The sequence below is a fragment of the Excalfactoria chinensis genome, chromosome 3 (genome assembly GCF_039878825.1).
Source record: "Excalfactoria chinensis isolate bCotChi1 chromosome 3, bCotChi1.hap2, whole genome shotgun sequence".
NCBI classification, from domain to species: domain Eukaryota; kingdom Metazoa; phylum Chordata; class Aves; order Galliformes; family Phasianidae; genus Excalfactoria; species Excalfactoria chinensis.
The window spans coordinates 62,601,195-62,623,801 of NC_092827.1; the positions used below are offsets into that span (position 1 = coordinate 62,601,195).

General features: G+C 39.7%; 1 protein-coding gene across 1 annotated transcript in view; it reads right to left on the bottom strand.

Moving 5' to 3' along the window:
* AGPAT4 (1-acylglycerol-3-phosphate O-acyltransferase 4) overlaps positions 1-22,607 on the bottom strand; it is a 68,535-nt gene that overhangs the window by 39,528 nt on the left and 6,400 nt on the right. The window contains exon 2 of the mRNA XM_072333245.1: positions 13,456-13,686. Within this exon, the coding sequence (XP_072189346.1) occupies positions 13,456-13,633 (178 nt within the window). The 5' untranslated portion in view covers positions 13,634-13,686. The remainder of the gene's footprint in view (positions 1-13,455; positions 13,687-22,607) is intronic.

The window sequence follows — 22,607 nt, forward strand, 5'->3', positions numbered from 1 at the left end:
CGATATTTTCCAAACAGACTGCACTATACACCAATACTTCCCCTCTTCCATCACTGCAAAGCCATGACACAACAGATGAGGAGGAGGCTAGCATTTCCTAGGCAAAGCCTTCTTGTTTAAGGAGGGACAAGAACTCCCTTGTCAGCACAAGGGGATTTTCAGTCAAAAATCACTTTCCAGGGTAAAGATCTTGAAAATCTGAGCATGCACAAAAGAGAACACGAATCAAGTTAGTGGATCTTTTAATTTTCTCTATTATTTACTCAATCACAGTTGAATTCTTTGACATAATGAACTATTAGCATTTCCTTAATTAGAGGGCTAGTGGCAGTGCCCATTCTTAGGACTCAGAACAGCTCACACATTCCTGTGACTTTTCTAGTATATGCATTGTTTGCAAGTACTAATTAAATCATATAACAATTAGAGAAGTTATTTGACTCAAATGAATTTTTTTGCATTTAGTTTACATAGGAGTGGAAGCTATTTTCACACATCACTCCTTCTAGCATATGTTGTAACAAAAGCCTTTATTTCTACACAGACCAAGCTTCGAATCAAATCAAAATTTAGATTTCAGCAAGAAAGCAGTTCAGAACAAGAAAGCACATCAAGACAGAAAATCCTATTGTTCTTATTGCTCTAGATCCATGTCTTCAACATGTTTAACCTCCACTTCCAGTAGCTGATAAAAAGGGATGGGAATTAATCTCTGAGAAAAATGATTGATGGTAAAAGAGACCACCAGTTGCAATAGAAAGTAATCTTTAGCACAAATCAGAAGAAACAGAGAATTAAATTAGGAAACCAAGCAAAGGGTAAATAAAAAACCTAAGGAAGTCTGCAGCACTATTGAGTAAACCCTATAGCTAGTAATAGCTCGATTTCCTAGAGGTGTAAGAACAGAAGGCATCAGAGAATCACCAGTGTTAGAAAAGACCCACAGGATCATCCAGTCCAACCATCACCAACAGTTCTCACTATACATGTCCCTCAACACAATGTCCAAACGTTCCTTGAACCCCTCCAGGGCTGGTGACTCCACCACCTCCCTGGGCAGCCCATTCCACTGCCTACTTTTTTAAATAAATAAAATCTGCACAAATCAGCAGAACAAGAAAACCATGGCAGTGGCAGCCAAGGTTCCATTCATATTTCCACTTCCTTTTGATTTCAGATAATAAGTGTGCTTCTGAAGAAACAGACACTTATTACCAGAAGCAATATGCTAAGAACTATGTACTTTTAGGAGTTAAGGCAGATAATTTAAGTACTTAAGTCTTCCTATGAAAGACAAACCCGTCTGAACTTCAGGACTGGAAACAAGTTGACTTAGCACCCATACTGTACCACTGCAGCTACTTCGGTATTCATTTAATGGCAAATAGCCACTGAACCTCTATCACTTTGAGAACACTGTTCAGAATAAAACCATTACTCATTTTTCACTTGCATTCCCTGAATTCTCTGTCTCTGGCTGTAATCTTGCAGCATCACATCATGTGGGGTCTTGAGAGAAAAGAGCTACGTCTCCTGATGCTTATTTTAGTTTCTTCTTAATTCTTAACAGTGACTTTCACCAAGTGTGCCTCGAAGGGACAATAAGGTCACGAACTACAAGCCAAACAAATGGCTTTCATGAATTAAAAATAAAGTGCGACAGATCATATATACCCATCAAGTACTCAGAAAGCCTCACAAAGCTGTGACACTTGCATGGAGCGTAGAGTGCAACTCCTCAAACTGAAGTTATCCAAATAGATGAATACATAAGAAATACTTCATAAAACAAAGAAGGAAGAATGCATTCAGATAAGACATACATCCTCCCAAAAACTCAGTAATAAGGAACACCTGTGCCTCTCAGATAACATTCTGTTTGATAGTTCTTGCTTTAATATTTCCTCAAGGTTAACTGTAGGAAGAAAGGTAGAAGAAGAATCTACATGCATTCAGGCCTGCTCAGAAAGCTGGCAGCTTGTTTGCTCCAGCAGGAGAGGATGTGAAGGTTCCACCAGTTTGTCATCTGCTCTAACTGAAAGGATGCCTGCAAAAGAAGCATTACTAGCTTTCTGCTCTGTAGTCCAACTAGTACAGATGGTTATAATACAGATGGTTATAGTAATAACACACAGATGTGCTATTTCTAAGCACACTACCTTCTTGCTTTTGCATGGCTACTACCATATTCTTGGAATTATTTCCATAGAATAACATTCCTTGCAAATAGCTGATGTGGTCAACATAATCAATAGGCTCATGGCTCATACTCTTCCATTCCATTACCAGCCAAAAGTCAGTGCAAATAAATGCTATTTATCATATGAATTTAATGATCTTATTTGAAGGCTTAGGCAAATAAGACTGTTACCTACAATGCTCCTTCAATTAAAATAGCTTGTACCGCAACAGAATTGAGGAGAGAAAGCATGTAGGGGTGCTCCAGTCCTCTCTCATTATGGGCCTGCTTTTTGAAAACTGCAACTTTTTCTGGTTCAGATCCTTTTCCAGTGGCAGCGTAGGCTGATAGCAGTGGAAGAAGCAACCTCAGCAAGTTCATCTGAAGGACAGAAATCACTCATGACTTGAGTTGCTGTGACTATCGTTCCTTATAATTTCTTTCTGACTGCTAAGAGCATGACTGGGAAACTTGTGAAAACACAGTACAGGGACAGAATACAACACTCGATTCAGATAGCATTCAAAGGCTCCTCCAGGAGCTTGGCCCTGTGAGATGATGTCCACTCAAAGGTTTCTACAAGAATGAACTCATCCTAGAATTCTGAAAATCCAAGTTTTGCAGCACATTAAATCACTCCATGACAAAGTGCATAAATAAGACATACAAACAGAACCTGAAGTTCTTAAATGAAGACTACTTTTATGAATTTTGTGCAAGACGTACATCTTCTTACACAGGAAGATACACAGAAGGGAGTAGAGCAATGGCAGCACACTATGCACTGCAAAGGAGTCTCTGGGAAGGCAGGTGGGAAGGTGTTTCATAGAGCTCAGGGCACACACAGGATGTTGTAAGCAGAGCACAATGACAGTTGCTCAAAAGCATGCTCTGTGCAGAGGTATCCAGTGACTGGCAAACAGTAATAAGCTAAAAGGAACAGCTCATAAAAGCATAGTTTGGAACATTAATGTACAAAGCAAACCACCAGTTTAAAACAATAATAACCCTCCTTCCTTTTGCCAACATGCTCAGTGTTAGCCAATCTAACCTAAAGATTAAAGTAACAGATTACAGGACAGGATGATGTATTAGATGTGTTGTGAAGTTAAAAATCAAATTGAAAAATAAATAAATCCAATCCTACCCACATTTGGTTCGTAAACTAGAAATACCAAGTGCAATTGTAAGCCTAAATGTGAATTTTGCATTAGTCTTAATAAAATCCGCTCCCCTCAAGACTGATGATACACACTCCTCCCCCACCTTTTTTGTTTTTTTTAAATATACACTGACATTTACTTAAGTTGGCCAAATCCTCAGCTGGTATAAAAATAATCTTCAATTTTAGTTCAGTCACTGCTACAGCAAACTGAGTAACCTAACATAAGGAAAAGGCTTTTTGTATTCATTACAAAGCTAGAGCTTTATCTGTGGCTTATTCTTCTTGGCAATTTGATCTCGACACTTGGTTAGTCACTGAATTAAAACTTACTTCACATACACGTGAATGAATTGGCTAGTGTAATAAGTGAAAAATACTTGACATTATTGAAACACCCTGCCTGAAATTTTGATGGCAGACATTATAAACTGCAGTTGTGGTGCTCTCTGTGCCTCCCTGAGTGCGATCCATTTCATGTTCTTACAGAATGAAGACAGTGCTTGATTGATTACATTGTTTAATGCTTTTTGAAGGAACATCAACGTTTTCTCAGATGAAACATACTGAACTAGGTCCAAAACTACTGTTGATTTAATACAGCCACACCTGCATTGCTGAAATGCAGCCAGGCTATAATTGCTTTGGGAACCAAAATCAGAACCAGATTTAATGAAAGATCTTAAGTGCACAAGCTTTCAAAGAACCCTGGAAGTTATAGAGTATTTCAGACCTTCACAGGAGTACTACATACAATAGGCAGTGCGAAATTGTGATTAAAAGAGGACAGAACCTTTGTACCTCAAGGCATGCCTCTGGTACTTGAGCTAACAGCTCTGCTGTGGCCAGCTCTGGCCAAGACCCTGCCCAGTTACCACTGTGTGCTGACACATCACTACCTCATGCCAGCTTCCCCCATCTCTCACTCCTGCATTTCCCTCCCATTCAAAATGTGCACTGATCGTTCAGCTTTGATTAAATGGATTCTCCCCCCTTTCTAACCTAAGGCCCACAAAACACAAACCACATTTTTTCTTTGTGTGAAGAAGAAATGTTAAGTCTGCATATGTGTTCTTGAAACAAGAGGTTTCAACTGGTGCTGCCTTCTCCAGCATAACCCAGAGCTAGAGAGGTGGAGGAATACAGAAACAAATGCTGTTCACTTCTTTAGTCACTGTTCCTTTTAAACTATCTCCACGTTGAAAGTTAAAAGCAACCCTCTGCTATGGAAAAAAAATCCCAACAGCTGCACACTTCACACACCTCATTTCACAGTTTTTTTCTGTCTTTTATCAGTAGACAAGCTGCCCACAAAACTGCTTCTTCTCTCCAAGTTACAGTGCATGTGGAACAAAGCCAGCCTTGCAAAGTACAATGGGTTTAACACATACACAGAACTTCAGTAGTCACTGCTTTGAAACGCTCTTTTCAAACCCTCTGGGGAAATTAATTATTTAACAGCCACGTGTCAAAGAGATTTGTCTCACATTTGAGGGCTCCTCTTATCCTTCCTCCCCGAGGAATTTAGCAGTACTCCTATGTTTCAACAAACCAGCAGTTCCTCATGGCAACAGGACCGGTCAGTGCAGATAACAATCAAGCCGACAATCACCAGAGCTGCCCCCAAAAGCCAGCATGCAATTCCTTTGCAATACCAAAGAGGGAAGTAGGAATGACCTTCCAACTGCAATACCACAGTTTAGTAAAACTGCCCAAGTTGATCCCATTCTATTTTTTTCTCTACTGAAGCTTATTTTCCATATCTCAAGAAAGCCATTGTACACCAAAAGCATCCATCTATAACAGGCTGCACATATATGATGGCAGACAAACTTCCTATCTCTCTTTTGGTCTTCTTCATTTAAAAATAGGATTGTGCCTACTGGACTTTTCTATATCAACAAGTCAAGGACATTAGCTAGAAACAAAGCACAGAATCATGTATCCTGACTATTAATGATTTATGAAGGCCAGCAACAGCAACAGCATTCCATCCAATCTAAGTCAAACTACACAACAGTATTTTCAGCCTTCTCACACTGTTCACGTGAACAACATTTGAAAAACAGCTCGGAAGATTATCATGGCACTCCAATATCCTACAAAACAAAAGGAAGAACCTAGCATACCACCACTTCTCTTAAAGGAGATGCAACTTCTATCTTTCCAACAAAGAACTTTTCAGTGACTTCATTACACGGCCTACACACTATGCAGCACCAAACATTAGGTCTAAGTCACTAAGTCCTACAGTATTACACACAAGACTTGGAATACTCCCAGGACATTGCTTGTTCTTCTGTTCACCTGCTCTTGCATTATGTGTTATTCCGTTTGTTTCCCACTTGGAGAAATCTATCATTTATTTTCAGAATGAAGTCCAAACATCAGACTTATGGATCTGCCATTCCAGACTCCTGAATTCTCATCTGAGGGCTGTGTGCACTTACAGGAAAATATATCAAATACAATCAATCAAGGAAATCTAAATCAGCAACTAGGAAACCTTGAATTTTAGGCATGAATTAATGAAGATTCTAGCACTAGTCAGAGCCTATGATACACAAGGAAGACAAATTCAGTGGAAAGCTTGAATTCAACCAGAAAATTTCTGAACTTTTATCATTTAAAAATATATTGAAAATGTAGTCTTACAATAAAAGGAAAATGTACTGTGGTCTCTATTTTAAACTCTAGATAAGCAAGGAACATGTGAAAACTAAAGAACTATCAGTTATTTTGCCTATGCAACTCCTTCCTTCTCTTTAAGCACAAAAAGGCGACATGTGTACAATTAATAAAACATTAATTGACATTTTGGTGGTCAGGAAACTGCATAAAAATTCAACTGAGAAAATCAGTTTGCATTCAATTTCTGGAAAAATAACTAAATCTAATCAGTAATAGAACTCTGAATACTGAAGGGTTAATATCTCCTGTCATTTATATGAAGAACAGCATTGCAAAAAGCAAGGTCAGACAAACCCCATTAAAAATGCTTCAAATTTGAAGGAAAGAAGAGATTTTTAAGTTTTCCATGGCTGGCTTGCAAATACAGAACCTTCAGCAAATGATACAGTGTTAGCACATTGCACATCTTTGGTTAAGACCCCATTTGAGCTAGGGAAAAGGTCTGGAAAATGTCAGAACACTACGAGTTTGTTTAAAAAAAACAAAAACGTAATAAGAGATTTTCCACAGCATTCAAGGTCGGTACAGGAAAGGTGCTACTACAGAGCAGCAAAGCAATATTAAGAAAAGCTACTGTCAAAAGCCTCACAGCTGCAGATCTCCCACATTTTCCCCAAAACAAGGGTAAATTGCTTTAGAAGCGACAGTCAAAAATTAAGCCTATAAAATCACGCTATTATCTTACCTACCACAAGCGGCAGATCCATTCATCGAAACTGTTCATTAGAAGTACATTCTGATTCCTGGATTTTTGGTCCTAAGTGCATAGCCACGTAAGTACCAATAAGTAGTGAGAAATCTATGTAAATTGGGCAAAAAAGCCATCACGTATTAGGATGTTAACCTGTGTTTTAACCTTCAATGAAAATGCTACATTCATAGGTGCAATATAGCATTGCTAAATCAAATTTCAAATAAATGAACTGAACAATAATCAGACTGAAGTGCACGTTGCCCTTCAACACTATGAGATAACACAAATGTTTGGTATTGACACCCAGGTGTAATTTATTTGAGTACAGAAAGAGCATATAACTTAGGAATACCAATAAAAGTGGGCTAACAGAATAATAAAACAACCTACCCACAAATAATTATACAGTAATCTCTATTATCTCTTTCTATCTTTGTGGTTTCTTATTTTGCTTTGAACATTGTTTCAGCAAGGACCAAAATGGGTCTGGCAAAATTATAACTGCTTCCCCCAAGCCCAAGCAGATTGAAGAACTGTCTTGCATACATTAACATTTTTCCTCTTTATCCAGCATTAAAGTATACAGAATTCCAAATACTGTGTTGAAAGAAGCATGTTTAAGAAGAGATTACTTCAAGACAGATGTAGAAGACATTCAGCAACACACATTTAGAATGCCCAGCAAGGCCTTGCTACCTTAACAACAGTCTCTAAAGTGAGAAAACAACACAATTGTCAAGTAAGAAGCATTAACATTATGTTTGCAAACAAGTCACAAACTATCTTGCCATAGAGGAGTACCAAGCATGTGCAATCAGAAACTCTTTCCACTCAAGTACCACAGTGAAAGACCTCAAACAACTGCTGAATGGAAATATTGCTTCCCACTAGTTTCAAAAAGAGCACAAAATGAGCAAGACATCACTGCTCTAGCTGCTGAAATTCTTGACATACAAAGAGCCTAAAAATCTACACTGCAACACGTTACTATGTGAATTCCATGCTTTTGAGAGAGGGAGAAACACCATAGTATGTGCTTCTAGTGGCACACATTGCTCAAAAGGGAGCAGAACAGTAGATGTAGCAAACCCCAAGACAAGTTCCATCTCAACTGCAAGTAACACCAGCAGATGTATTCCCTGACCTGACAGAACACAAAATACCTCCTGTAGCTCTGTCTATGCGAGCACTGCTCTTCCCCAGACCAGAAAGAAATACAAACTAGCAGCTGTGCTTGTAACTATTGAGGGCAGTCCAGGAAATATTTTCTACATCTTTGCAGGAAAGTTACATAAGATTAAGAGGCTCTCCTTCAGATGTTTTTCTATTCTAGCAATAAAAATCATCCCTGGAGCTAAGATGGGAGTTTCTACAAACATCCAAAGTATCTTAAGATCTTCTGAGCTACCCAGGCTGGAAAAGACCTCTAAGATTATCCGGCCCACCCATCCACCTAACGAGGTTCAACAAGGACAAGTACAGGGTGCTGCACTTTGGCTAGGGTAATCCCAGGTATTTATACAAACTGGGAAAAGATCTCCTTGAGAGCAGCCCTGCGGAGAAGGACCTGAGGGTCCTGGTGGACGAGAAGCTGGACATGAGCCAGCAGTGCGTGCTTGCAGCCCAGAAGGCCAACTGTGTTCTGGGCTGCATTAAAAAAGGGGTGGCCAGGAGGGAGAGGGAGGTGATTGTCCCCCTCTACTCAGCTCTTGTGAGGCCCCATCTGGAGCACTGCATCCAGGCCTCTGTGTGGGCAAAGAGAATGCATGCCACCAAATACAAACTTGAGAATCAACATGGCCTTGATACTATCACACATACTCATCTGGATGCCCATTTCTTGTACTGTGATGCTTATAGTTGTATCTGGGAGGAATTAGTTTCACTGTTTCATAACAATCAGCTAAGATGACGAGCCTGAAGCAGTTTTCAGTTTCACCTGATTTTGTTTCTGGAATGCTCAGTTATAAGAAGAATCAATTTCCATCTTGTTTTCTCTGCAGTCTGTAAGCAGGTATCAGGGGTGCCCATTTGCATGCAAAGAAGGGCCTTCCCCTCAGAGAGATTTACAAACTGCAGCCAACACACTGTAACTTTACCCAGAGGTGTAATAACATCCCTTTCAAAGCACAAGAACAGCTATTAGTACTCCTATAATTAATTTATAAAGGCAAATTAGAAGCTAAGACAATTGTTTTTAAAACCCTTATGCATCCTTCCACACAATCGTACTCTTATTGGCAGATCTTCCATTTATGCAGTGCAAAGTTCACCTTGGGCTGATAGTCAGTGGAAGGCCAGTTAGCTATTCAAGTGAGAAGCACAGACTTCTCAACAGAAAGAGAAGCTAATTTTCCACCAAAACAGAGGCAGCAAGAGGACAAATTATCAGTCACTGCTCCACTCATAGCCAAATATGTTCTTGAGTAAGCACACCCAACACCATTAAAGAAGCCATTCATCCAATGTGTATGCCTCAGTCTCCACACTCAGCAGTTATGTCCCATGCAGCCAACAGATGCCCAGCATACTCTGCTCACCCTGCAGTAGCACTGCACCAGCCTCCGAAGCACAAACTAGTTCTGGATGTACAAGTCATTCACCCACTGCCTACAGAAGCTGCACAGCTATGTGCACACATAGCGCTATAGCCAACTCTCTCTCTACAAGTTTGGTCAACTTTACAGGCTAGCGCAGAAGAGCTGTGCATACCCTCTGTGGTTGTTTGCTTTCCCCAGATAACAAGGAGGCAAACGTATTCCCATCTCTTCCAATTTAGGTACAAGCATCAACAAGAACTGAGATGTGTTCTGCACTTCCTTCCTCAGCCTACTCCTTGACTCTTCATTTTTTGGAAGAAGAGACCGAGGTCAAAGTGCCCCCAAATTATTTAAAAATAGAAAATAAGACTGACTGCTTGCCTAACCTACCTTCCAATGCCATTTTCCAAATGCACTTATTTTTAAAACTTATTACGGTCTCGCACAGTTTTGCAGTGCTCAGTTTCCCCACTAGTTCTGCGCTTTGCAGAGTTCAGCATCAGGAAGAACTTATCAGGGCTGACATTTTACAGACATTTAACAGATAATTGAATCAGTCAGTGAATACACACTGAGAGCCAGAAAACACTGACTGAAAGTTCTAAGCCCAAAGGTCTTTCTTTTTCTTGCATTTGAAATATAACAGAAGTTGTGTAACTCTTGGCACTTTCCAAGAGCAACACCGACAAAAGAATCAACAAGTTTTCCTCTTGGCTAGTTTAATCTACCCACTCTCTGCAACTAACATTCTCCAGTAAGCACTGAGGCATACAGGGTAAGGAACACTACAACTAATCACTCCCTTGTGGATAACTGTCAAAGGAGTTAATAGATAAAAAAGAGAGAGTTTATTCACAGTAAAACACATAAAGTAACTTGGACATCTAAAAGCAGCCCAAATTACAGTCTGGTGAATGGTCACCATTTGAAGAGCAAGAGACCGGAGCTGAACAAAGCTTCCAATACACAATTAAGAACTTTTCACCAGTTCCAATTTCATAAAATGCCACAACAAAACAAACAAACCAATCCCACCAAAAAAACACAGCCTATTTAACAGAACCAATATTTTTCAGTAATAAAAATACTGATGCCAATAATACTGGCATCAGAAAGTATCCTCATCTCTACAACATAATAAATTAGGTCAGTACAGAAGCTAAACTCTCCCTATCTGACCAACTCATGATTCACAATTGGTTTGAAGATGCCTTCAGTAACTGGAGTCAACCATATGCAGTTCTGCTCCTTTCCCTTAAAACCAACTTGTTGCTCTAGTAAATCCTTTCTACTATAAATTCAAACTGGATACCAAGTTTTTACTTCTTTTCTAACTTTAATCAATAAGCAGTAGTTTATACTACAACATTCGCTTGCTGGGCATTCAGTCCTTTGCCAAATTCACAGCGGCGAAGCAGCAGCCCACACAACTATGTCTTCAACTATCAAACCATAGTTATTCCATGTGGCCTTCTTACAGCATGAATACGTTTATTTGAGCTAGTCTGACTTAATTCAGATAAGCATATGCAAGCACCTCCAACTCAGGCTGAACTACTGTAGTGAGGACAAGTCATTAGCCAGAAGAACAGACTAAATTCCTGTATGCAGTGTGATAGCAGACACTGCACTAGCACAAATGAGAATATTACATTACCATATCAGAAAGGAGAAAGGATGAAAAGGGGTAGGAGAAAACTTCACCACCATTCAAAATACATGAATACTTTCCCAAGAGCATGGTGTCAAGGGTGAAATGCTTTCCTCCAGTTCCAACTACCGGGTTAACTTTCTGATTCAGGCCTTAACAGCCACTGAAGGTAATGTGATGCATATCATCATTGCAAAGCATAGGAGCCTGCACATTCTCCATGGCTGTATGTTTCAGTATCTCAAACAGAAGGTTGAATTTTCATTACTTTCATCAGGCCTGAATAGATGAAACTTACATTAAGTGTTCATCAGCACACCAATGCCCCCCAAAAGTAATTATATTACATATAAACTACTACAAAAAAGTATCAGTTTTGACTAACTGATCTACTGCAGTTCTTTCAAACACCTTTTTTAATGAAGTGTCAATTTCCCCTTTTCAAACTTCACTCAGATAAAGGTGAGTCATTTACCAGGTTGCAAAGCTCAAATAACTGTCTTCAACCTACAGCTAGTCTATTCTGAGCATGACTAGGCAGAAATCTCACAACACAACTTGTTCCAGTAGAGACTAAAGGCTAGATTAGCAACCCTGAATAAAAAGCCATCTTCCCAACCAAGAACAAGCATATAGTATTACATGCTCTTATTTACATAGCAACCAGCCTCAGGTATAGATGAAATTATGCTGAGGGCAGCTAAAGGATTCAGCCTGAAGACTCTCAAGTCTGATGTCTCTGTAACAAGTAGCCAAAAAGCTGAATGGGGCAGAAGATATTGCATTAAAAATAATATCGCTACAAAAAACTTCCTCTGTCCTAAAGGAAAATTTCTACATGCTGTTTCCTATATTCCATGGCTTCAAATGTATTCTGTGCCACCAGAAAAAAAAAAGTGAAAACCTGGACACGCTCATGGCACTGTTTACACATTAAAACGAATACTACTTGCAAACTCACTACTTCAGGGACATACAAATGGACAACAAACGTGAAATTCCTTTATGACATTTGTCCCTTTATCACAGAAATAATAAGACAGTACCTGAAACTTATTTGGGCTCATACATACTGATGAAGCTTTGAAATCTGAATCAAAAGTCTGTTTGAAAAGCCTTGCTTTGAAGAGTTGCATAGCAGACTCACTGATGAGAGAAAAATAATCTCCAACAAACCTCCAGCTTGAGATATGTGGCAGATTTCTCCCTCAGGTGGTTAATTACAATCACTTACCATGCTTCCCATTTCTCAGGTTCCTAGTAATGAGTAGGTAGCCTGGAGGAAACCATTTTGCTGTACTCCTGCAACGCAGTTCTTAATCATGGTGTTGGATGGCTGTTTTCTTCATATAAAACCACCCATAACTTACTCTCCATTGACAGCAACATACTCAGATCATCTTTAGGGAGCCTCATAAGGCACGCTATTTTTAACAGTTTCACTTTTAGAACCCACTTTCAAGTTTCAGAAAGGCCCAGGTCAATTACTCTAGAACACGGGACACATTTAACAGCACACACAACTATTAGACAAAGGGACACTTCTGTATTTGTTAACAGGTTCTGGTGAGATGGCACTCTGCTGCAAGTTGATAGCAATTATGTTGAAGTCAGAAGGAACACTACTGTAAATCATTGCTGGAGTTCTGCCATAGCTCTTTAAAAACAAATATATAAGCATAGTAATGTTACTGAGATGCTCTGATAATCCATTCCTGATGGGTAGAAATTCTACCCACTTCTTATTAACAGAGGAGAAATAAAAAGATGTAGATCTCAGTCATCGTACTGGATCAATTAGTCAACAGTCAGTGAGTCATCACAACTCCCAGCAGCTGTACAGATTTGGTCTTACTAAAAGTTATACTCTGAGCATATGCTCTCCACTCCCCTAGAGACTCCCATTTCTTTTAACACTTACAGGCTACCGGTTGTACTGTACATTATAAACTACATGCTTATACCAAATACATCAAGATGCAGGTTAAGACGAAATGCTTATTCAGGCAAAAAATTTACACGTGGCTTAAGAAAGCAGTATATCTAATCAGTGTTTTGCTTTTTTAAAACAATTTCCCATTTCTGAGTAGCATCCACATTTGAAAGCTTTACAAAGATCAAAAACAAAATCATGCATAATAAAGAGATGGAAAGCGCTATCAGAAATGACTTGATGATGCAAACCTATAGACAGTGCACGTCACTGAGTTATGCTGTTATTTGGTCAGTATTTCTTATTTAGCTTAATGAAACATGCTTAATAGTCAAACAAGAGGCAGTCTTTCTTCATTATTCTGAGTCAAGCAAATATCCCAATATCAAAGAGCAAAACATTTCAGCAGAACAGTATATTTCAACAATGCATACACTTCTCCACACAAACGCAAGCACTGTAAGAAGCAGTAATGATCTTTATATATGTTACTTTGACATCTATTCATCTATTTCAGACTTTTTTTATTTATTTTTTTTAAGAATTCCCTCAAGACAAAATATGAAAATAGCTTAAAACAAAATAAAAACAAAATAAAATCTTACGGCTTGAAATGCAGTAAGCCAGCCTGCAGTTGATCCTCCTGAACAGTTGCTTGTTGATTGGCCAAAGTATAAGCGTAAAGAGTTGAATGAAGTTAATGATCAGTCCTGACACTATAAATATGTAGCAGATCAGCAGGTGGCAAATGAACTGAGACTTCAGAAAGCCAACGATGTCCATGATTTGCTGAGAAAGTAAGAGGGTACCTTCAGACCCAAAATTCAGAAGACAACCTGCAAAATCAAATAGTATCAGCAGTTAGAGTTTTTTTCCACAAACAGTTTAATACACATGTCCCACTATAAATTCAAATATCCAAAAGAAAGTCAATGTCTTTATTTAGAATAAGGCCTGATTAAAACATTTGCAAGAGTAAACATGGATAGAGAATATCATATTACTGTATTGATTTACATTTGGCTTTGGAAACTAATTTTCTCATTTCAATTCTAATTCTGCAAAACACATGAGCATGTGACTCCATTCCACACAGCGTAATGCTCCTCTATCAGGCCTTCACTGTTAAAAAATGTGCAAAACAATCCACTTACATTTTGAATTGTCAGTACTTTATAAGACACATGCTGTGGTCTCTGCTGTATTTAAGAGCAGCTCCAAAATCTGCAAGTCTCCAAGTGTGCTGTTTCAACAAAAGCTTGCTAAGTGTTTTTCTGCAAGTGTTAATGATACTTTTACCCAAAGAACTGTATCACAGCTGGGACTTTCACCACACCCACAGTAGGATACTTCTTTATTAAGGTCCCATGGCCTCTCTTTAATGTTTGGTATTCTTTCTAAGCTGATATTTATTTCCCATTCAAAACCATTCCATACATTTCCCACAAACCAGGGGGGCATACAGTACCTTCCACATTACTATAAACAACTGTATGTGTGTGTGTGACTCTGAGTAACCTCACATGGCTGCTTTACGCAACACCCTAAAAAGGTGTTTCCAACTTTCACTCTATTTGGGACTATTTACTTTCAGATAACTTTACACAAAAGGTTTGCTTTACTTGTGTATACATACGGAAGTCCAAAACACTGCTGAATTTTATTTGTTTAAGCCACATTTGTCTAATGATTGATACTGTGAGATTTCTGTCCAACATTGTTTAAACGAACTGGCAAACCAGGAAGCTTAACTACAATTGTACAGTACTAGCAGGGGTAGGAACAAAATTTTCTTCTTTTACTTGATTAAGGAAAAACATCCAATATATCAGAGATCCCACAGCCTTCAGTGCAACCCAGAGCAATTCTTTATCACATGCACAGTTTTAAACTAAATATAATTTAAATAAAAATTGAAATATGTTTCATGGTGCCACTTTCCTTAGTATACAGAATCATAGAATCACCAAGGTTGGAGAAGACCCACAAGATCACCCAGTCTAACCATCCACCAATAACTAACAGTGCTCACCAAAGCACGTCCCTCAAGACAACACTCAAATGTTCCTTGAACACCTCCAGGGTCAGTGACTCCACCACCACCCTGGGCAGCCCATGCATAATCAAGAAAGGGTCTTTAAATGTACAATGTGTACATGGTCGTGTATGTGTGTGTTTCCATTCCAGAAAACAGAGAAGTACGCTGATAATAGGCACGAGAGTAGCTCTACTGATTTTGAGCAGTATTTCTTAGTATATAAACAGCCTAAGACTCCAGTGTTATAAGAAGAGGATAAAAACCCAGAAATTTTCTGCCCCATTCAGAAGAGATTAATGGCTTGTTTCATTCACATAAGATTATTACAAACAAAAACTTCTGCACACTCACTTCATTGTTGTCTATTGAAAATAAATACAAGGTTTGCAGCTTTGTGTTTTTTTGCCTTCTTCTATGTGCTGTTCTGACCGTGCTCCCAAACCAAGAGGTAGCAGCAGCTTCCAGATTTACTAACTTGTTCCCTTGTTCCATCCAAATACCAGTTGGTTTTGGCAGAAGAATAAAAGCTTGACAATGCACAATAAACACAATTTGTTCAATTATTCCTTGACACTGTAACTCCAACAGTTAAGCTCCATAAACCCAGAAAGGAAACATCAACGGCAGCACTAACACCTGACCCAGCAGTGTTTCCAGAAAACCAGCTCTTAGGTTACATCAAAGGGTCTGTACAATATTGGAAATGAAAGATCCAACATTAGCAGCTGAGAATCCAGAGGAAATGTCCTCTTGCCAAGTATACCAGCCTGTCAAAAACCATACTGAACCTCCGCAGCCATCATGACCACCAATTCTTGGCTCAGTTGTTAGGAGAAAAAATATGAAGTCACGATCTCGCAGTAATCAATACCCTGGTATTTCAAACGTGGTTAAGGAGCCACGCTGCTCCCTTCCAAAACCATTTCTCCTTTTGAGGCACAGGAGTTTGCCCAGGAAGGAAGCCCTGAGATAGTATGTCTGAATATGCCAATCACAGGCAGTAACAGAACAGCAGCTGTCAGCATCCCAGGGAATTAACTGATAAAAAAGATCTTAAAACCCATCTTTCTAGTTTATACAAGACTGCATTATGTGAAGCAGTGAGTCTAAATCGGTGTCCTGAAACATTTGTTTTACTGCCCTTGCTGACTATGCTTACTACAAGAATATGCTTACACACGAGAATTGCTACAAAGCAATAGGAAGATATTCAGCCAGGTCTTCAACCACAAGGAAGATGAAGCAAAATTTAAGAAAGAGAATCTGTGCTGTGGGATGATTTATATAAAGTGTTTATGGCAGTTCCGAGCCTATTATTAGCAGTTAAATCGTGTCCTTTGTGTATTACAGACATTGTTCCTTTATCTTGCCATACTATTCAGTATTAAAGCAGACACCATCTGTAGCTCAGAATTGCAGACAAGGCCTGTGTTCATTGTAGTAAGCACTGCCATTAGACTTGCAAAAAACTTTTCCAGCTTTGACCAACTATGTGCTACAGATACGCTTCTTAGGATGGCAGGCAATTTATTAGCATGGCTTTGCCTGAACACCTTGTTTTTGCTGAAAGTTAAAAAGAACGAGAAATGCTGTCTAGCAGAAATCATTGTAATGATTCATCCTGGAGCCCTCTGTCTCACACTATCAGGATAGAATCAAATACTGAACAGAGGGAAAAAATAGAAGTAGTACAACCAAGTTTTGAATGAATATACAGTGAAAAATAGAAGAAATACTTATCTAATTCAGACTATATCACTTTATTGAGTATCAGAATTATATCATTTATTTAAAACTGTTAGATTGAAAGAAAACAGTGGCTTACAAATGAATGGTTTAAAGGACTGCAAAATGCCTGAAACCACAATGATTGGTTTAATCCTCCTGTCCTTGGTTAAAACTGAGAAAAGCTTGTAGCGCTACTTAGCCTGTTTAATTCACGAAGATCAGAAGAGAACGTATCCAAAGAACCACCCATGAAATAAAATGAAAGCAAGGCCTGCTTACAGTGGAGATCTGGAAACTCACTATTTGATAAGATCAACAAAATCCTTCAGTAGAAAGCAGCTAATTGACAGTATTTATGAAGAGGAAAAGCAGTTGATTGTCTGACAGAGTCACTGAGCAGGAAGAAACCACGATGCCAGTACATCAGTTTGTTTTTAGCCCTGCAAAAGTGGTTAAACTACATTAAAATCTTATATTTTATGTGCATCATTTACTTCTTGTTGAGTTTATAAAACAAAGCTTCACAGAATTAAAAGAGACACTGATGAACTGACTGTGATAAAACGTATTTTCTGTCTTATTGTTTGATGAAGCCACAGTGGAATATTTAAAATTCATTTCTTCCTCACACTCATACTTCAGACACGACATTTCAATTCTGTAAAGCTCCCATGAAACATTTTACATGTAAACTAAAACTACTTAAGCAGTCCCACTGAAATGAACGTAATCTAACTTGCCAAAAAAAGGAAGAAGACATTACTGCTGGTATTTTAGTTTTCTGAGAAGTAATGTGACTAGAGATTAAATTTCTCCTCTGATTAAATGAAAGTTATTTTTCCTACATAGCGCTAGTTCAGTATTATATTTGCTCACAAACTTATTCTTTATAAGATTAGTTTCAATATGACAGGACTATTTCCATTACTCAAACTCTAAGAAAAGCAGCTCATTCTTTGCACAGGCTATAAAGGAGCTGAAAATTAATGTTCAAGAATCAAGTCTGATCTTGTCAGAGGTCTAGAAGCTTGCTTTCTAAGAGTTCACAGGAACTCCTCCCATGTGCTCAGCCTTACTTAAGTTCCTCATGGGTAACATCAATGTCACACTGGTCTAAGTGATAAAAGGATCAGCTCTTTAATTCTTAATCCATGATGTTAGTTTAATAAACTACACTGATTTCCTTATAGATAAAGGCTGAAAATTACAGCAATCTTCTATAAAACAAAAGGGCCAATTGATGCACTTTCTCAGAAGCTATTAAGATCGGATTGCTGCCAAGAAGCTCTCTTCTATCAGACACCCCTTAGAATAAGTTAGAAGAAAATGGCCAGCCAGCATATCAGAAAAGACAGGAATGTTTTTTAATAACAGTTTTCAGTTGGATACGAAACAAAAGATTCAAACCTCAAATGTTTGTCTTGGGAACAAGTCAACAAGCATCTATTCACGTGATAAAAAGGTCACAAGACAAGGTTTGCAAGAAGATTCCGCAATCATTCATTCTCTCCAATTCTTTCCCTAGTTTCATTCTTCAGCAAGGTCCACTCTGTTTTCTACTTGAACTAGTCTCTGCATTCCCTTCTGCTTGGAAAAAAATGGTCAGGAGGACACAGAAAAGGCAAGACAACATTACACCAGCGATAAATAAGGTGAACATCTCTCTTCTGGCAGAGGCTGCTGCCAATTAACACCGCCACATAGTGCTCCAAAGTCCACAGGAGATTTCAGACTACAACTAGGGCTCATCTTATTGAACAAAACTGTTTGCACTTTCACAGAAAGCATGAGCATGAAGCTGAGAACTATCACCCACCTCATTCAATATTTATTCACACTGGCATTTGGGCTAAGCTAACACTGTATACACTTACAACTATAGGTAGGACAGCATTGGAAATGGTTCATTTCAGAAAAGCAAGTTACAAGCCTACACAAAGGTTTTTGCTCAAGCCTACTCTTTGATAAAGTGATAGTGCTTAAAACTTAAATGCTCTGATGCAAGTTAAGGAAAAACAAGCATATAATGATGACGCCTATTCTTGCATTTTCTTGTCTAAATCAGATTCTTTGATAGAGAAGAGTAAGCACAGGTCAGATTACAGCAGGTTCTGAACGGCCTCTAAGTGCCTTTCAGATGCCATCAGAACAGCAGAGATAGCGGCAATGTATCTCATATCAGAGTTCATCTAAACACTGTTTCTGTATATGGAATGTATAGGCAAGGCAGCCGCGGGAAGCCCTTGTGCTCCTCCTATCAGTGAGTACCAAAAGTCAGCAACAGCAAGGCTGTGTCCACAGGTGTATTTGCTTTCAAGGGGCATGCATCTATACATGCCATGACAAAAAAAAGTCAGAAGGGTTACCTACGTGCTTCATCAGGGTTTGAATCACTTCTCCCTCTCCCCTAAAGGCTACTACCAAAGTCTCACCTCTTCAGAAATGTCCCAGAGTGGGGAAACATTTGAGCATATCTTACACCCTTTCCCTCCAGTTACAGAAACTCCAGAAAGCTCTTCAGCTTTCCTAAGAGGTCGCACATTCCTAAACTGCTTATTGTAACCCACACAGCTTCAAAGGAGAGATCAGACCATTTAGCTGTTCTGAAGGCTGAAGAATGAATACTATCTACCAGCAAGTTTCAGGATTTCCAGCTTAGATACTTGATATATGCACTGGGCTCACGCAGTAAGATTTTGGCAGTGGTGGGATAGCCTGTGTGAGCAGAGCCCAGAAGCTGCCCCTTGTGAGCTCAGAGACCAGCTCCAAGCCAGCTTCAAAGGGGACCTACCACTGCCACAGCTGAGCCATGAGTGACACCAGGCATACTGCTGGGAAAGCAGATTTAAGAGAGGGGAAAACTGATGTGTGACAGCAGCAGGGAGAGAAGAATGAGAAATACAAGAGAAACAGCCCTCCGGGCCCCAAAGTCAGTGCAGCAGGAGGTGCTCCAGACACAGAGCAGAGCTCCCTGCAGCACAGGGATACCCGCGGTGGAGCAAGCTGCCCCCTGCAGCCCATGGGCACCGCGCAGAGCAGATTTCCACGTGCAGCTACGGAGGAGCCTGTGGTGCAGCAGAAGATGAGGCCTTAGGGAACCGCAGCCCACGGAAGGCCCCAGGACACAGCCCATGAGGACCACTCCAGTCCTGAAGGATAGGCCCTGTGGTACAGAACTGCATTGGGGCTGCCCACACAGGATCAGTTCAGGAAAGATTCCCCACTGGAGCAGGCAGCAATCATGAAGGAGTGGCAGAGACAGAACTTTACTGATTGACTGCAGCCCCCATTCCCTGTTCCCCTGTACTGCTCAGAGGGAAGAGCTAGAAGAGGGTGAATGGGAGGAGACAGATGGAGGGCAGAAAGGAAGAAGTCTTTAATTCACTTTCAGTTCTCACTGCTCTAGTCAGATAGGTAATAAATTATATTAATCACCCTATGCCGAGTCCATTTACTCCATGACAGTAACAGCTGAGCAATCTCCTTGCCCTCACCTCAACCCTTGAACCTCTTTATATCTTGCCTTCTCCCTCACTGCTTTGAGGAGGGGGAGTGAATGAACAGTGTGATGAAGTTTAGTCATCAGTGTGAAGTCAGCATACTATAAAACTGAATTTTAGTTTAACTTCTGTTAAGCACAGAGGCAATTAGCATCAGAGAGCCCAAACTAAAGAGACAAAAGTAACCCAAGATTTTTCCCCCTTTCTATTTTCTTCCTGCTATGATGTAATGTCAGGGCAAGACAGCCATGCCAGCCCTTCCAGCCTGCCAGAATATGAGTTCTTCATCCCTGCTTGCACGTTGCCTGCTGGTAAAACACTGCATAGCTGCTGTTTGCCCTGACAGCCCCAGGGCTTGCCCCTTTACAGCACGGAAAGGACTCATTCAAGGGGAAGCTGGCTATTAAAGAGAGGCACACACAGTGCAGAAAAGGGACTGCAAGATGGAGAGCCACTGCCAAGCTTAGGTGAACAGCAGCTCAATCTTGCTTCTTCCAGGAGAATTAAATATTCAGAGTGGAGGAAGCTGAAAGAGGGTACCCAAAGTGAGCTGGACTTAAATCCAAAGTTGGGCAATCTAGAACTCCTGGGGGTGCTGAGTTTAGGAAACATAGGGTCAGCAGGGCTTGATGTTGAGGAAAGCATTTATTTGATAAGGGTAAACTCCTTGAAGTTAAACAATTCTCCAGGCCCCTAAAGAAATACTCAAAAAATGTGGCTGGGTGAAGCACAGCAGTCATCTGGGGTGCGGGATAGGACACCAACAAAAATGGCAGTAGGAGGCAAGTTGCTTCTTTCCTGTATGCCAAGAATTACTCTTCAGCAGTTTCCCACACAAGTTCCTGGATTTTAATACTTTACAAAAATATATATTTCTCAAAATCACAACTATCTGTTTTTTCCTCAGGATAAACTAAAAGAAAGAGCTGCATGAATATACTTAAGAGCTGAAGGACTCAGAATTCAGTTCCATATACCACAAAGTTCCTCTGATTCCTCTTACTTTCTCTACATCCACCAATCCAACAAGTTACGTGTCCTGCCAACAAGGGCGACACACATGCTAGGCCAATTTAGAGATTGAGCACGAGAGCAGAACTAAACAACAAACACAATCTTACAAGAAAATACATGAGAATCTAAGCAGGGTGTGAACTAAACTCTGACAGATGTAAGTGACCTGGACAGTTCCTCACATGTAGCTGAGGTGAACAACACACAGAGTCCAGGACAAGTATCTGTATCATGTACTTGCAGCCAATGTCATACCCACTCTCAAGTAAGTCACCACAGGCAACATTAAGTGCTTAGTCAGAGGTAACTAGAACCATGTGTTATTGTTATCTGGCACTCTCCTCCTCCAAAAACAAACAAATATGCAGAACCCTCAAAACACACTTCTACCAACGATCAGCTTGCTGCCAAAGAGGCTCAAAGAACAGGATCTGAATGTCTGCAGCAAATTCATCCTTCTCTCATATACACTATGCATATACACCTAGTATGTCTATTAATATATTATATATATATATATATATATATATATACACATATATGCATGTACATATGCTTCTGTGCTAATCAATGAATTTGCACAGAACACTCCAGGAGCTGTATGAGGCACATGAAGCAATTTCCTATCTGAGGGACAGACATGAGTCCTCAGCACACAGTCTGGGGGAAATACCTCAGTGATCAGATCCATACCATTGTGCACATCCAAAGAAAATTAACAAATTAAAAATGAAGAAGATGGGAGGGTCAGGAGAGCAGAATGTTGTCAATTGCATCATGGCATTTACCCAGCGTCAAGGGCACACTTCACAACCTGTGTGTTGGGCATAGATCCAATACACAAAGTAGCTAGCAAGTTCTACAATGCTTATTATAAAAAAAAGCTTTTTAGAAGAGCCAGAAGAAAAGAGGTGGGACGGTGGGGACTGGAGGCAACAAATAAAAGCTGGCATAAAACCAGAGTTAACAAAAAAAAACAAAAAAGAAAGAAGTGCTGGGAGCTCTATTCATGGGAGACCTCTCCTATGAAGACTCAGTTTTTTTCCTTGCCAAACACTGATCGCTGCTGTCTTTGCAAAGAGCTGTAAATCACAGCAAGGTACAGGAACTGCCTATGCTCTTGACAGATGAAATCCTTCACCCTGCATCCAAACCAGCTTTAGGTGTGAGGCACCAATGAAACACAGGTCACACCATTAGTTTAAAGCTTTAAATATTTAATACTTGAGTTCTTATCCCTAGTTAGGTAATTCAGAAATTAAGACCACAAAATTATTACCTTTAACTTCAAGTCAGCAGCAGACAGCTTTCTATACCACTAACACACTGTTTTATGCAGGCAGAGAAGTTTTGCATCCTCTCACAGTGGACTTGGAGCCTGAGCAATTCCATTTGTACATATTGAAGATCAAATTCCTTACTGATAGGATTAGAAAACACTACAGATTTTTGTATATCAGAGGAGCGGATGGCTCCA